At 47.3% G+C, this 16,346-nt stretch overlaps 1 protein-coding gene across 1 annotated transcript in view; it reads right to left on the bottom strand.

The window, feature by feature from the left end:
* FAM227A (family with sequence similarity 227 member A) overlaps positions 1-16,346 on the bottom strand; it is an 83,853-nt gene that overhangs the window by 51,789 nt on the left and 15,718 nt on the right. Inside the window, exons 7-11 of the mRNA XM_041757495.1 lie at positions 10,004-10,105; positions 9,394-9,498; positions 7,133-7,256; positions 4,456-4,560; positions 2,237-2,316 (exon numbers count right to left, since the gene is read on the bottom strand). Coding sequence (XP_041613429.1) covers positions 2,237-2,316; positions 4,456-4,560; positions 7,133-7,256; positions 9,394-9,498; positions 10,004-10,105 — 516 coding nt within the window. The remainder of the gene's footprint in view (positions 1-2,236; positions 2,317-4,455; positions 4,561-7,132; positions 7,257-9,393; positions 9,499-10,003; positions 10,106-16,346) is intronic.

Here is a 16,346-nt window from a genome sequence, read left to right as displayed (position 1 = left end):
CATCCTGTTTTCGAAAAGCGATTGTCCTGAGAACACCCGGGAGTTGGCAGTGGGCCTTTATCCCATTTTACAACAGAAAGGCACACCCTTCACCCATTCATTTCAAATACCTGGTGAATGTTCCAGGGTGGAAACACCGCCCACCCAGCTCCAAGCAAAGGGGAAAGGCTGGTCTAATGATGAGTCAAGCCTCATACCTCCTATCCTACTTATTAAGAACAAAGGTATTAGAAACAAGGATGTGGGTCTACAGCTTAAAGATTAGTGGGAGACACAGCCATCAGAGCAATGACTGAATAATTCCATAGTTTGGAAGGAGAGGGCTCTGAGCGCGCAGAACAAGGGACAGAATGTGGAGCAGGGTAGAGACCGCTGGCCCCGAGGCTTCAGCTGGGATAGGATGAGTGCTTGTCCCCTGCACACTCCTGCAAACAGCCAGAGAGTGAATGTCTACAGCTTTGCAGGCCATAAGGTCTGTATGACAAGTACTCAACTCTGTCATTGGAGAGCAAAGATCGTCGAAGACAGCAGACAACCAGTGACCTCAGCTGTGTGCCAGTAAGTGTATTACTTACAAAAACGGGCAGCAATGGGGCTCCTGGGTGGCTCAGACTGTTAGGTGTGTGTGCCTTCGGCTCAGGTCATGATCCTGGGATCAAGGCTCATGTCGGGCTCCCTGCTCAACAGGGAGTGTGCTTCTCCCTCTCCCCGCTACTCATGCTCAATCTCTTGCTATCTATTTCTCTCTTATCTTTAAAGAAAAGGGGGGGGGGCAGCAAAAGGCCTCATTCATAGTTTTCCCAGGCATTTTTTTCCAGCTCTCTGGAAAAAAGTATGCCTTGCTAGGTAGCATTTGGCAGGTTTCATGTTACCAATGGGAGGAGATGCTGATGATGCTGGTGGCAGTGGGGGAGGGAGTGTTGGTAGGTACAAAGGCCAGGTGTTGGTAGGGGATGTGATGTCTACAAGGAACTGAGAGAATAACCCTGCAGTGGGACCCCAAGAGCAGAGGAGGGTGGGGATAGGGCTGACAGGTCATGGCGGGGCCACACAGGTCAGTCTACCCCAAGGCAAGAGGAAGCCTTCTGAAGTTTGGGAGGTATTTTTCATTTGGGCTGGGGGAGGGTGTTTCTGGTAGGGTGGTTAGGGTGGGACCAGGGGGTGACAGTATAACATAATTAGATCTGCATTTTGAAAAGATTGCAGGGTGCTCGCTTTGGTAGCACATATACTAAAATGGAAAAGATTGCAGGTATCCAGGATCCTACGACAACAGTGGAGGAGCTCAAACTGAATTTGGGGACAGGAGAGGGGCAAAATGGAGGGGAGAGGTGGTGCTGGAGCTACCTAGGAGGGAACATCACAGGGCAGAGATGGGCAAGGTGGTGTCAAGCATGATGTGGGAAACAAAGGCAGAAGACAAATCAAGTTTCCTTACTCCCTACAGCCCACTGACAAGTCCTTGAAACAGGCAGAGTGACCTTCTTCTAGGAGCTCAGCTGCCTCGATGTTAATACTTGGCAAAGGGCAAAAGGCAATCCTAGCCTGACCCCCACGATCCTGTGAATCTACTTTAACGTATAAACATTCCTTTGGAAACTTCCTTTATCTCTAAACCCCCCAAGATACCTGTTGGCAATCATCCTGCAAGCATATGACCCACCGACAGACATCTGAAGGGTCTCATGACTAAGGGTTTATCAGACAGTGAAATGACCTTATCCCAACAATAGCTAGCTCCCTCAAGGTCCTGGAAACCTTGCTTCCAAAATTCCTTAGACTCAAGTTCTCCCTAAGCCCTTCCCCACACGGAAGTATGTAACGGCCCAGCCACTCGTCACAACCCCAGTGCAGCTCTTTCTGCCCATGGGTCCTGTCCTTTTTGCATCAAAGATGTCTCAAGAATTCTTTCTTGGCCACCAGCTTTGAACCCTAAACATCTTTCGTACATCAGAGAGGAGAGCCAAGTGCAGGTTTATGATGAGGAGTGATAGGAAAAAATACGAAAACACTTTGAGCTGAGCCTACACTTAGAAACTGCTTCTGTTCCTCTCATCCCCCAATCACTGCACTTCTGTGGTGTGACCCTGCAGTGCTCTACTCACTCACGCAGACCTAGAGTGACCCGGATCCCTCCCTGAGATGGTGGACAGGGAGTGCAGAGATGTGGAACCAACTAGAAGTTATTGCAGCTTTTGGGGATGCAAGGGGTCCAGGTTTGTGCCCCTCTACTCACCTTAAGGCAATGGATTTTCTTGTTTTGGATAGACATCTGGGAGATACATCTCTTAGAAGTGAACAAAGAGAACTCTCTTTCTAGAGAAGAGAAAAATGTGCTTCAGTCCCTTCAGGGAGCTGACACTGCAGACCAGGAGTTCTGACACAGCCCCCTCCCTGGAGGCAACAGCCACAGCAGGACAATGGACCTCAGGCAAACTCATTCAGAGCCCCTGTCATTCCCTCTGCTGAGTGACCTTGGGCAAGTTACCTAACCTCTCTGATCCTGCTGGAGGTCTGAACACTACCTACCTTTGTGGGGCTGCTGAACAAATTAGAGTAAATCATGTATACAGAGGCTAGTACACAGGGCAAGCACTCAACCCACATGAAGGAAAAAAAAAAACAAGTACTGGCTTCAAAAGAAAAACAAAAAACTCAAAACCTCGAAACATTGAAATGACTAATGTTGGACTAATCCCTTAGAAAAGTAACAATCATCCCCAGGGAGTGTCATTAAATTTGAATTTACAGGTTACATTTTTTTTTTCACTTTGAAATTTCTGTGTGTCCATGGTGATTGCTGGGAAAGGGAACATATTAAGTGGGTCAGTAAATGTAAATGCTGAGAAAAGCGGCAATGAAAGTACCGGGCTCAGGAGGAGTAGTGAAGCTATCATTTCCACTCAGTAAGTGCAGCCATGCTCTTCTCTGAGCACTGCCTTCCCTGGGCCCTGGGCCAGTGTCTCGCAAACTGGACAACATTCAGAGATCCTGGGGGGGGGGGGGGGGTGTCACCGCAGAGTCCACTTTAGCCCTTCTAGAGATGCTGATGCCGCTCGTCCTTATAGGCAGCATGTGACAGGCCTTGCCAGAGCCCCTCCAGGGACAGTATGCTTCTCAGGAGGCCCCCCAGTCCTGCTGAGTGACCTCAGTTTCCCTAAGGGAGGTAGGCTGAGAGGGCAGAACCATGTCCTTGGCCACAGAGGCCACCGGCTGACAAGAGCAGGAGGCTGATTAGCCGTCTGGGCAAAATCCTGGCCCCCAGTTGTGCCAGGAAGCCCTGGGCGCAGGAACCTCTCTGCACCTCAAATCCTGCTGTAAGATTAGGGTGACAGGCTCACTCGTGAGGTTCAGGTAGGGATGACACAAAAGAACCCAAACAGTGGCTGGTGCAAAGAATGCAGCCAGTGTGCAATAGCATTATTTTTATTGTTAATCAGAGTACCGCTTTGTGGTCAGACTCGTTCTCTACAGCACGAACTGTTTGCACTATATTTAAGACAAAAATAATTTTCTCACTCCTATCTTCCACTTCCAAAAAGTCCTGTGTGTGGTTAAGGGACTTTATTAGTGGGATGTTGTCTGCACCCTGGATCCTATTGACCCATGAAAGATAGGGCTTCGCTGCGACTCTGGGGTGCACCCATGAAATGGGTCGATATGCCCTTGCTGGAGGAAATATCTGTCAAACTCAGCATGTGTCTCTCTGGCTTTGCAGTCCTGAGTTTGGATTCTGGCCTCGTCACCCATGGGCTGGTTACCCGTTAAGAGTCCTCTCACGGCTGCCATGAGGAATGCCTCTGGGTCTTCTCACATGCTGTTCCCTCCATCTGGAACAGTAATTGTCCCCTTCACTTGTCTAAAATACACATCCTTCAAATCTCAGCTTGCATGCCACTGACTGACCATCTCAGGGCTAGACTGGGTATCTTTCCCTGCGCCACCGCAGTGCCTAATCCATGGCAGTGTGACTGTGGGACCTAAATTTTCCACTAGACTGCACTGCCGGGGCATGCGTGTCTGGCACACAGGGCCCTTTATGCACCTGTTGTGTGCCATAAGAAAGTAGGCCTTGGGCAACTTGCTTCTCTGGACTCTACTTTCCTTATCTGTGAAATGGATTTAGTGTGTACTCAAGCTGGTTGTTGTGAGATTAAGTACATGGATAAAGACCCAGCATGGAACCTCACCCAGAGTAGACACCCAGTCCACTGGCATCCCTCAGTATAATTAACATAAAGTTCCACCTCTGTTTCCCAGCTATTATGTCGTGCTGACTCTAGAATTCCTAAGCGAAAGCATTTCAGTCATGTTGGTGGCTAGTTTGGCGGAATGTGAGAGGGAACCCAGCCAATACTAAGGCCCTAGCCTGCCAGGCCCTGCCCTGACCCAACTGGATGGTGGCTGGTGTGTGACAGGTATAAAGGGGGCCCAAATCCACAAGGGGTACCTTACTCTTTAACAATTTTCTCTGAAGAATTATTTTTTCTCTCCGGAATCTCTCTGGATCCAGTTCTGAATAGTCCCAGCTGTTATAGCTCTGCAGGCAAGGGTAGATACCTAACAGGGAGTGAAGAGTGATCATGAAAACTTCCATAGAAGAGAAAGGAGGCAGAAAACAAGACAGAGCCTCTCTCCTCCCTCCCCCACTGGTCCTGGGGAAGGGGGTTCAAGCCTTAGCCCCATCCTACACTGGGCCTGTAGCCTTGGGGAAGCCACTTCCTGCATCTCTGCATCTATAGGAAGCTTTGTGGCTTCCTCTGGAAAAGAGATGGCGAGGTTCGCCTGGCACCCCCAGACAGTGTGGGTATGACAACTGGATCACACCAGGACACGTGATCCTGTGCTGTCCAGATGTGAAGGCATTGTAATCACTCCTTTTCCTGGAGTGATTATCTCCTCTCTTCCTGTTGGACTATGAGCTCCCGAACACAAGACCTGGATCTTATTCACCTGTGCATCTCCAGGGCTTAGCACTGGACCTAGCACATGATAAATAGGAGATTAGTAAGTATTTGCTCAACATATTATCATACTTAGCTAACCAGAAACGGGTTCTCCCTAAATATCTGATGGTGATGTTTATGGGGTTAATGCTCTTCTTGTAAGAAAACCATGTGGGGGCACCTGGGTGGCTCAGGGGTTGAGCATCTGCCTTTGACTCAGGTCGTGAGCCCAGAGTCCTGGGACTGAGTCCTTCATTGGGCTCCCTACAGGGAGCCTGCTTCTCCCTCTGCCTATGTCTCTGCCTCTCTCTCTGTGAATAAGTAAATAAAATCTTAAAAAAAAAAGAAAAAGAAAAAAAAGAAATCTCTGTGTCAGAAAGATGCCTGCACTCCCATATTCACTGCAGCATTATTCACCACAGCCAAGACGTAGAAACAACCTGACAGTCCATGCATTGATGATGAATGGATAAAGAAAATGTGGTATATACACATGATGGAATATTATCCAGTCACAGACAAGGAAGGAAAATCAGACACTGCAACAGCATGGATGAACCCTGAGGGCATTATGCTAAGTGAAATAAAGCAGACAGAGAGACAAATACCATATAATCTCACTTATACATGGAATCGAAAAAGCCAAGCTCATAGAAGCAGAGAGTACAATGGTGGTTGCCAGGGCTGGGGATGGAGAAAAGGAAGAAATGTTGGTCAAAGGGTATAAACTTCCAGTTATATGAGAAACCAGTTCCAGGCATCTAATGTACAAGCATGATGACTACAGTTAATAACAGTGTGTTGTATATTTGAGCATTGCTTTGAGAGTAGACCTTAAGTCTTCTCGCCATAACAACAAAATGGTAATTATTTGGTGAAGGATGTGTTAACTAACCTTACCATGGTTAACATTCCCCAAGAGATGCATGCATCAAATCATTACTTTGTGTATTTTAAGTTTACAGAATGTTGTACATCAATTATAATAATATAGCTGGAGAAAATTTTTTTTCCTGTCAAAAGAGGCTTAATGTGCCTAAACAATCTATAAAACAATGTGGCTTCTGCTGAACACCTGCTTTCCTGGAATTTTGGTACCTGATAGACAGAGGTGTCTATGTGACCAGCCCCCAGTATAAGCTGCGGGTGCTGTGTCTCCTGTAGGCTTCCCCAGGCAGAAACATCAAACATGTTGCTACATTTTTGTTGCAGAGGGATGAGAGCGCCCTGCCTAACTCCTCATAGAAGGAAGAGAGCAAAAGGAAGGCCACACCATGAATTCCTCCAGACTCTGCCTGTTTTTTCCCTTAAGAGTATTCCTTGGCTTGGGGGCACCTGGGTGGCTCAGTGGTTGAGCGTCTGCTTTAGGCTCAGGTTGTGATCCTGGGGTTCTGGGGTCCTGGGATAGAGTCCCACATCGGACTCCATGCATGAAGCCTGCTTCTCCTTCTGCCTGTGTCTCTCATGAATGAATGAATAATTTTTTTTTTTTTAAGAAAAAGAGTATTCCCTGGCTGTGTATCCTCACTTCATTGCCATAATCTTAGCCGTGATCGTAACTACATGCTGAGACAGTGAGTTCTCTGAGCAAATATCCCAGTGTGGAAGCAAACTTGGGAGACCCCCAGGACAATAGGAAATGTAAAAAAAAAAAAAAGTGCTTATTTAGTGCAGTACTTAGTACACAGGAACGTCTCAATAGGCAGATGTTAATGACCTTAGAAAATATCTAGGTCCAGAAGAAAGGAGTAGGAAGGGGAGTGAAAAGTAGTTAAAAGCAAACATCAGCCTGGCACTGTGTGCACGGCAGGGATGAGGGGACTACAGCTGGGCCACACAGGGTCACCCCGGAGTTGAAGAATGGGATCATTCAATCAGCATACGGTTTTGGGTTCCTGAGCTCTGGGTCCATTGACCCGTAGCACATGGCCAACTAACCTCTGCTAAAACCTGCTTCCTGCAGATCAAGGGACACGATAAGGCAACAAGGAATGTCTCTGCACTATTTTGTGGAAACAGGACAATCAGTACTCCTGGGGGCTCTGACCGCACACCTTACCTTCTTTAATGTCAACAGGAGCAAAGGACAACTGCCTCACTGAGAGGTGTGATGGCAACAACACAGAGGCCCAGGCAGAAAAGTGTTTCCGGAATTGCTGCCCCCAGGACAGAGCAGGCCTCCTTACCTGAAATCCACAGGCTCATTGTGTTACAGATGTCCGATTTGAATTCATGCGTGTTGAACCAGGACTGCGGGAAACAGCAACAGAAGCTGGTGTACACGGCTTTACTTAGAAGTGACGGCAACCTCTGGTGGGGGGCGGGAAGCAGAGCTCAGGCAACATTCTGGACATTTCCGCAACCAGAAAAGAGCCCCTGACTGCCAAAAGGATCCATGATTAAACTCTTTACCTGACACCACACGGCCTTCCACTCATGGAGGAGATGGGGGTGGCAATTTCCCTCTGCTGCTGGCCCGCGTCTTGGCGGACCCCTGACCCTACCTGGGGGCCACACCTCAAACCTGCTGCTCGCCTTGCTTGGCCAGCAGCCTCCCCCTCCCCCAGCTCCTCTGCAGGTGGTCTGCGGTTCAGCCTTCTGCCACCTGCAATAGTCCAGATGAGGACATACCTTTGACCTGCCCATCTTGCTACCTCTGGGAGACAGCAGGAAGTACTACTACTGGGTTTTTTTCCCTACGCATAGGTGGTACTGCTGTTCCTTCTCAACTTGAGTTGATCTTAAATTACACATTTGTATCTGGCTTAATTCATTTAACAATATAATATAAGCACTTCCTTGGGTTCTTATCAACTTTTTGGAATTTTCTTTTTTTTTTGCCAGGAGTGACCTTCATAATATTGTGCTGAGTAGTCATATCAAAATCATTCAACATCCCCATCAATGGATACTATCCCTTTACATTACTAATTATGTGGAATAATTATTTTGTTAAGTATCTCTCTGTCTGGCACATAGCAGGCAAAAATCTGTTGCATGCATAAGGGAAGGCAGCTTTTCCTGAGTATTCGATTATGACCTCCAGAAGATGGAATCATGATAGTAATTACAGCAGTTATGATGTGCTTGGGGCGCTGGGCAATATGTCAGATGCCTTACAAACGTCATCTTACTTAATTAATCCTTAGGATAACTCAGTGAGAGAGGCACTATCACCTCCATTTTATAGATGACGAAACTGGGGCACAGAACATCGAAGTGATTTGGTAGGTGGACACTTAACTAGTATAACTGCCTTGTAGCAAAAATGTATTAATTTACTTCTCAGACTCTCAGAGCGCCATTTCCCTAGATGCTTTACAACCCTGGGAATCATTCTTTTTAATCAATGCATCTAGCAGGTAAAAAGGAATATCAAATGATTATTGTTTTATGTTTTTAATATTTTTAAAAAAGATTTTATTTATTTATTCATAAGAGACACAGAGAGAGAGAGGCAGAGACACAGGCAGAGGGAGAAGCAGGCTCCCTGCGGGAAGCCCAGTGTAGGACTCCATCCCAGGACCCCGGAATCACGACCTGAGCCGAAGACAGATGCTCAACCACTGAGCTACCCAGGCGCCCCTCATCTTTACTTACCAATTTGTAAGAGCTTTTTTTTTTTTTAGATTTTATTTATTCATGAGAGACCTACAGAGAGAGAGGCAGAGACAAAGACAGAGGGAGAAGCAGGCTCCATGCAGAGAGGCCAAGGTGGGACTCAATCCTGGGATCATACCCTGGGCCAAAGGCAGGTGCTAAACCACTGAGCCACCCAGGGATCCCTGTAAGAGTTCTTTTTTAAAAGTTTTTATTTAAGTAATCTCCACACCCAAAGTGGGGCTCGAACTCACAACACCAAGATCAAGAGTCAAATGTGCCTCTGAGACAGCCAGGCACCCCGATTTGTAAGGGTTCGTTACATTGTGTGATGTATGTGCTATGTGATTTCTGTCGTTTCTCCTTTGCCTTTTAACTCTGACTGTGGTACTTTAAATAATTTATGTAGTTAAATCAGTCTTTGTGAATATATGTATATTTATACTTTTTAAATTACACACTTATTTAAATACTACAGAAATATATAAAATGGGAAAGGAAGTCTCTTACAGCCTCATTCCGCAGTGATAACCATTGCTGAGTTTGGTAAGTATTTTTCTAGATCTTTTTTTTCTATTCAGAGGCACACATACATATATATATATATACACACACACATACACATTTTTAAACACAGAGTTCTATAAATTGCTTTGCTTTTTACTTAAAATATACCATATATAAATCTGCCTTATTTATTTTAACTGCTGCATTACAAGTCAGTGTATGAATATAGCACGACTCACTGCTTACTCCCTCACAGAATGTTATGGGCATTCTATTGGCAATAAAAGTGAAGAGATATCTAGTGTGATTTTTTTTTCTCCAAACAGTGCTTGATGCTCACTTTTAAGAGAGCCTCTTCATAGTGGGACTTGAATTCATGCAGCAAGAGAGAGGCATAGTTTTGGGATATCCGGTCAAACAGCTTATTCTGGACCTCCTTGTTTGGCTACCAGGAATAAAAGTGGAGAAGGAATTACTAGAGCCCCTGGTTTAAATGGCCAACGGCTGAGATTCTGAAATATGTACTTTTCTCATGTTTAGGAACCTCATTCTTGAGATATTTAACCTCATGTTACTAATGAAATAGTACACTAATTTTCATAGGATTTATAAAATAGATATATACATAGAGACAGATTGTTGAAGAAAGCACCCAAACTCTGGGCTGGGAGGTCCTGACTCTGCTTCCGGCCCTATGCTTGACCAGCCATGTGACACAGACTGGTTCCTGACACTCAGGGAGCTACAAGACATTGTGCAGTGGCTGAGGCATGGGGTGTCTGGGTAGGTGAGGCACTGGGGAGGGAGGGGGAGCAGGGGGGGTGGTCAAGGTGGCAGATGAGGCTGCAGGAGTGCTCCACAAAATCAGAGGTTTACAGCCCATGTGAAAGAGGTTGGGTTTATTCCAGAGAAAAATAAGCAAGGGAGAGAAGCAATCAGATTTGTGTTACCTGGTACCTCTCATGAAAGATCCACCAGAAGCTATCCAGCCACATGGCTCTTGGAGAAGGAGAAGAGAGGAATTTCTCTAATTCTTTATCTGAACAGAAAGACTTGAAACAAACAACAAAATTCAAATTATTATTCCTGTTGTTTTTGAACACTCATTTTTCACCTGGAGCCACAGGCAGATTCATAATCCTCTCCATCCAAGACCCACTTTTCCTCCTTCATTCCACAGCTTGAGGCTGTTACTAATCATACCATCTTCCTGCCAGTCATCTGTAGAGTTAACATACTTGAGCGTCACCTTAAAAACAACACTTACCTTTCATTATTATTATTTTTTAAAGATTTTATTTATTTATTTGAGAGAGTGAGAGCCGGAGAGATCACTGAAGAAACACCCCCCCCCCCACCCCCCCCACCCCCCGTAAGTAGGATCAGCCCTAATCCAGAGGCAGCCCATCCAGGTGCCTTCCTGAAGTTTTAGCAACAAAAAGCATTCTGTTTGTGATAAGAAAACCATTTCCCCCCATTCCCTGATTGGAATGCCCCTGAATAGGCTCATGTTGACCTGAGAAATCGATAACCTGAATGCTAAGCGACTCCCGCGGTTCTTTTGTCTTTAAGCGGTTTTTTTTCTTTTGCCTTTATTTATTTTTTTTTAAGTATATATATTTTTAATTTTTCTTTATTTATGATAGTCACACAGAGAGAGAGGGAGAGAGGCAGAGACACAGGCAGAGGGAGAAGCAGGCTCCATGCACTGGGAACCCGACGTGGAATTCGATCCCGGGTCTCCAGGATCGCGCCCTGGGCCAAAGGCAGGCGCCAAACCGCTGCGCCACCCAGGGATCCCTCTTTTGCCTTTAAAAGATACCTGTAATTGCTAATCGGGGCTCTCTTCCTCCTCGGAGGCGGACAGCCCGTTTGCGCAAACGTTCAATAAACCCTCTTGCTAATTGCATCTGCCTGTCTGGGGTCTGAGTCTCTGGGGTGTCCACCGGGACACGTTGGCACCCGTGAGCCAGGGTCCAACAATCACAGAGAGAGAAGCAGACTCGCTGCTGAGCAAAGAGCCTGATGCAGGGCTCGATCCCAGAATCCAACAGGATCATGACCTGAGCAGAAGGCAGACAATCAACTGAGCCACCCAGGTGCCCCACACTTACCCCCCCCCGCCTTTTTTTTTAAGATTTTATTTATTTATTCACGAGACAGAGAGAGAGGCAGAAATGTAGGCAGAGGGAGAAGCAGACTTCCCGCAGGGACTCCAATGTGGGACTTGATCCCAGGACCCTGAGATCACGACCTGAGCTGAAGGTAAGACGCTCAACCACTGAGCCACCCAGGCATCCCAACACTTTAAACCTTTAAAGTAGGTGTCAACTATTTGTCTTTCCAGGTGTTTTTACATGCTCTCATTTAACCATTACAATGTTTTGTTTTATAGTTTGTTTACAGTTTACGTTTTACAGATGAGGATACCAAGGACCAAAGAGCTTTAGTTACTTGTCCAAAGTAATAAGCCAGGGGATCCCTGGGTGGCGCAGCGGTTTGGCGCCTGCCTTTGGCCCAGGGCGCGATCCTGGAGACCCGGGATCGAATCCCACGTCAGGCTCCCTGCATGGAGCCTGCTTCTCCCTCTGCCTGTGTCTCTGCCTCCCTCTCTCTCTCTCTCTCTCTCTGTGTGACTATCATGAATAAATAAATAAAATATTTAAAGAAAAAAAAACAAAGTAATAAGCCAGCAAGTGGCAGAGCAGGGACTGAACCCTGTTACTCCAGGCCCCTGCTCCAAGTTCTCACCTACTTCAATTAGCTACAATCAACAAACACAGATACTACACAAATGCAAATCACTGGATCAGAAGATTCTGCCGGGTTCCTAGTAAGCCTATGGAATTCTAAAACTTAGAATAGAATATCAGGGAACTCGGAGTGATGTGGTTTTGGTATAGGTGAGGTCTGGAGCCAATGACAAAGAAAGAGTTTTTGAGACGTCTTTGGTGCAAAACGGTGGTTCTATAAAGCACGGGGACAGAACCCTTGGGCAGAAAGAGCTGCTGCCCGGGCTTGTGAGGGGTGACTGATTATAAGCCTGCAGTGTGGGGGGAGGTAAGGGAGTTTTCAAAGGATTTGCATAAGCTAAAGAGTACCTACAAGATACTGGAGGCCTTGCCATTGTCAAGTTAAAGGTTGTTTTTTCTTCTAACAAGGCATTAACATTAAGACAGTTGGGAACTTCCTGAGGAATGTCACAGGTCTCCCACCGTGGGTGAGGGAGTTGTTTGTGGGGTGTCAGTTTGTGCTTTGTCCTCAGCTAGCCCTCTGTTCCCCATCAAGAGGGGCAGAAAATTCAGATTTCATTGCGATGCCATATGGTCTCGAACCTTACTCTGATTCCAAAGCTACTACCTAACTAATATAATATTGTGTCCTATTTGTTGAATGCTTACCCTGTGTCAGGCCCTGGGCTATGCACATTCACTCCTTATCTCACTTTGTTTTTCACAATCTATGTGGTAGATACCATAGGTATCCCTGATTTATAGAAGAGGAAAGTGTGGATTGAAAGGTTAGGATTCCTGCCTAAATTCTGGAAGCAGGCCGCCTGACCCCAGAAACACCAAACAGGCTGCCTCTTAGCATTATGAGGAGTGAAGAGCAAAGATGAGGGCTAGCTGAGGACACAACACAAGCTGACACCCTGCAACTCCCCACCCCCACCCCCCACCCCCACCCCACCCCCCGCCAGGTGGGATGTGTGTGACATTCCTCAGGCACTCTTGGCTGCCCTAAAGCTAAGGAAAGGAAAAACAAGTAGTTAATTTAGAGAGAGCACAGTCCAGCAAGACAGGGGTCTCCCTCAGCTTACAAATGTCTTAGTGATTTACAAGAACAAAGAATTTTTATCAATCACCTAGCTTCCAGAAGGAAATGGACATACAGGGCAGCTGGGGGGCTCAGCGCTTTAGCGCCACCTTCAGCCCAGGGTGTGATCCTGGAGACCCGGGATCAAGTCCCAGGTCGGGCTCCCTGCACAGAGCCTGCTTCTCCCTCTGCCTGTGTCTCTGCCTCTCTCTCTCTCTCTCTCTGTGTGTGTGTGTGTGTGTGTGTCTCTCATGAATGAATAAATAAAATCTTTAAAAGAAAAAAAAAAAGAAATGTACATACAATTAAATGTCCTTATAACCTGTAGCCCAAGGATGCCTGAGTAGCTCAGTGGTTGAGCATCTGCCTTTGGCTCAGCGTGATCCCGGAGTCCCGGAATCAAGTCCCACATCAGGCTCCCTGCATGGAGCCTGCTTCTCCCTCTGCCTGTGTCTCTACCGCTCTCTCTGTTTCTCTCATGAATAAATAAATAAATCTTTAAAAAATAATAATAACCTGTAGCCCACTGACAGAGACTTGAAGTGGGAAGAGTGTTATATTCCTCCAGGAAGCTCCCAACTATCTTAATGTTAATACATTGCTAGAGGGGAAAAAACAACCTTAACTTGGCAGTGGGAAGGCCTCCAGTATCTTGTAGGTACTCTTTAGCATATGAAAGTTCTTTTGGAAACCTCCCTTTTCCTTACCTCTCCCAACCCCCAAGTAAATAATCAGCACCCCTCACAACCCCGGTGCAGCAGCTCTTTCTGCCCATGGGTCCTGTGCCCATGCTTTCATAGAACCACCATTTTGCACCAAAGACATCTCAAGAACCCTTCTTGGTCATTGGCTCCAGACCTCACCCCAGCAAACCTCACCTATATGTCCAAACTACATCAATCCCACTTTTACCTCTCTCCTAGATGCAAAGGGAGAGACCTCCTGGCTCTCCCTTCAGGCCCACGGAAGCTGAGGGCATGGTGCATTGATAAGCAACCCTCTTATGAGCAGGGAGCTCTCTGATCCCTGCTCTTCACTTTCTTTTTCACCATTCCTCCTGTTTCCTTAGAGAAAAAGTATAGTCGGAGCAGTTAAGAGCAACAATTTGGTACCAGACTGCCTGGATTCAAATCCAGCTTTTACACTTACAAGCTGTGTGACCTTGAGCAACATTCTTGAACCTGTGTGTACTCGGATTCCTCATCTAAAGGAGACAGGGAAACTGAAGGACTCCATAAAAATCTTTTCACTCCTTTCCCTGTTTCTCTTCTTGCCAGGACTAGCATCCCCACTTTACACAAGCCTCCTAATGCAGATAGTGCATCCTTCTTGTAAAGAACAAGGAGTGGATGATTTCTCTGGAAGAGATGACATCTGAGGAAGGACCAGGTGACAATGACTAGAGAAGCCATCATATGTGTCTTCCAGACCCCCTGGTACTAGGCATTGACACCAAGAACCCCTGGCTCCAAGGAATAACACTTGGGCCTTTGTCTTTGTTCAAACCAGTTCCTGGCTGCCTGCGAGGACACATACACCAGACCACCACCCTCAACAAACACCCCAGGCCACAAGCATAGACAAGACTCACATCCTTTTCCTGAGTCTCCCAGACACTGTCTCTACCTGCACTTTCCTGACATCTTCAATAAATTCTGCTTTCACCTCCTGCTGGCTCGTGTTTGTTTTCTGTCCTGTGAATAGCCAGGGCCCCTCTTGGCTGGTCCCATGGGACGCCCCCCCTCCCCCACCAGGTCCTGGGACACAGCCTGCTGGCATCACAAAGAATGGAGGTGACAGTGATAGTTCCCACCTCCAGGACTGCGATGATGATTAGCGAGCAAGACCTACAAAATGCTTCTAATAGTGCCAGGCACTTAGGAAACACTCGCTAAGGGTGTGCTACTTCTCATTCATTCATTCCCCAGTTTCTTTCTTTTTTTTTTTTTAATATTTTTTTTAATTTTTTACTTATTTATGATAGTCACAGAGAGAGAAAGAGAGAGAGGCAGAGACATAGGCAGAGGGAGAAGCAGGCTCCATGCACCAGGAGCCTGATGTGGGATTTGATCCTGGGTCTCCAGGATCGCGCCCTGGGCCAAAGGCAGGCGCCAAACCACTGCGCCACCCAGGGATCCCCATTCCCCAGTTTCCTTTCAAAAAGGATTTCATTTCAGCCCTTCAATGGCTATTTACTGGTCACCTGCTAGGTGCTTGGGTGGTGATGGAGAGTCCCTGCCCTGGAGGTGTTCCCAGGTAAGCAGACATTTGTAATCTAGTGTGATGGGTGCCCTGAGAAGGAATCCAGGGGGATATGGAGCCCAGAGGGGCAGCTAACCTGTGCTCGGGGTGCCAGGGGAGGCTTTGAGAATAAAAACAGCTGGATGAAGAAGAGAGAGCTGAGAGCTCCACAGACGGGGGAAGCATGTGCTGAGGCGGGGAAACAACAGGACACACATCTGGGGAACTTCAAGGGGTCTCTGTGCAGTGGAAGGCACTGGGTGTGGGTGCTGAGAGGCCAAGCAGGAGTCAGACTATGAGGCACCTGGGTGCTGGGACCGAGGGTTGTTCTGGCAGCTGGCACCAGAGAATTTTCAAAAGGGCATGAACACCATGAAAATTATTGTTCTGGAAAGATCCCTCGAGGCAGCATAGAAGGTGCATTAGAGGGGACTGAGATGGTAAGGCAGATGGTATGCTGAGCAGCAGGTGTGGTGATCCAGACAAGAAGGCGTGGGCCTGAATTTGGCAGTGGCAGGGGGGAAGAGGAAGTACGGTGAAGACATGACTGCTGGGTCAGAGGGGCGAGGGCCAGGGAGGAGACTGGCTGGTGGAAGGCTGTGGTTTTCGACAAGACAGGGAGAGAAACAGGTCTGAGGGCCAGCAGGGCAGGAGGCAGGGAATATGGGAGTGGGGCGCACAGCATGAGGTTTGGAGATATGACACAGTGGGGAGCCTTGTGCCGGGAGAAGATGCCTCATGTCCATCCTCCACTGTGCCCATGCGTCCGTGCAGAGGGAGAAGATGGAGTGGAGGTAGGGGTCCCCAAGAACATGGGCTCAGGAGCCCAAGCGTGCTGCCTGAATAGACGGAGAAGCCAGCACAGAAACCAAGGAAGGACAGAACTTCCGAGTGCAGGGAGATCAGTTCCATGGAGGGGGTCAATTCCATGGAGGGGTCATCTAAAGTTATAACAGAACACATCCTCTGGGGGCTCCTGGGTGGCTCAGTGGGTGAGCGTCTGCCTTTGGCTCAGGGTGTGATCCCAGGGTCTTGGGATTGAGTCCCACATCGGGCTTCCCGCACGGAGCTTGCTTCTCCCTCTGCCTGTGTCTCTGCCTCTCTTTCTGTGTCTCTCATGAATAAATAAATAAAATCTTTTAAAAAAACAAACAAAAAACCACATCCTCTGGACTTGACCTTCTGAGAGCAGAGGGTAGAGTGACTTGGGCCACAGTCAGGGACAGAAACAGGGAC

This window comes from Vulpes lagopus, chromosome 5 (genome assembly GCF_018345385.1).
Source record: "Vulpes lagopus strain Blue_001 chromosome 5, ASM1834538v1, whole genome shotgun sequence".
In the NCBI taxonomy this organism is placed as follows: Eukaryota; Metazoa; Chordata; class Mammalia; order Carnivora; family Canidae; genus Vulpes; species Vulpes lagopus.
This window is presented reverse-complemented; position numbering and strand designations above follow the sequence as displayed.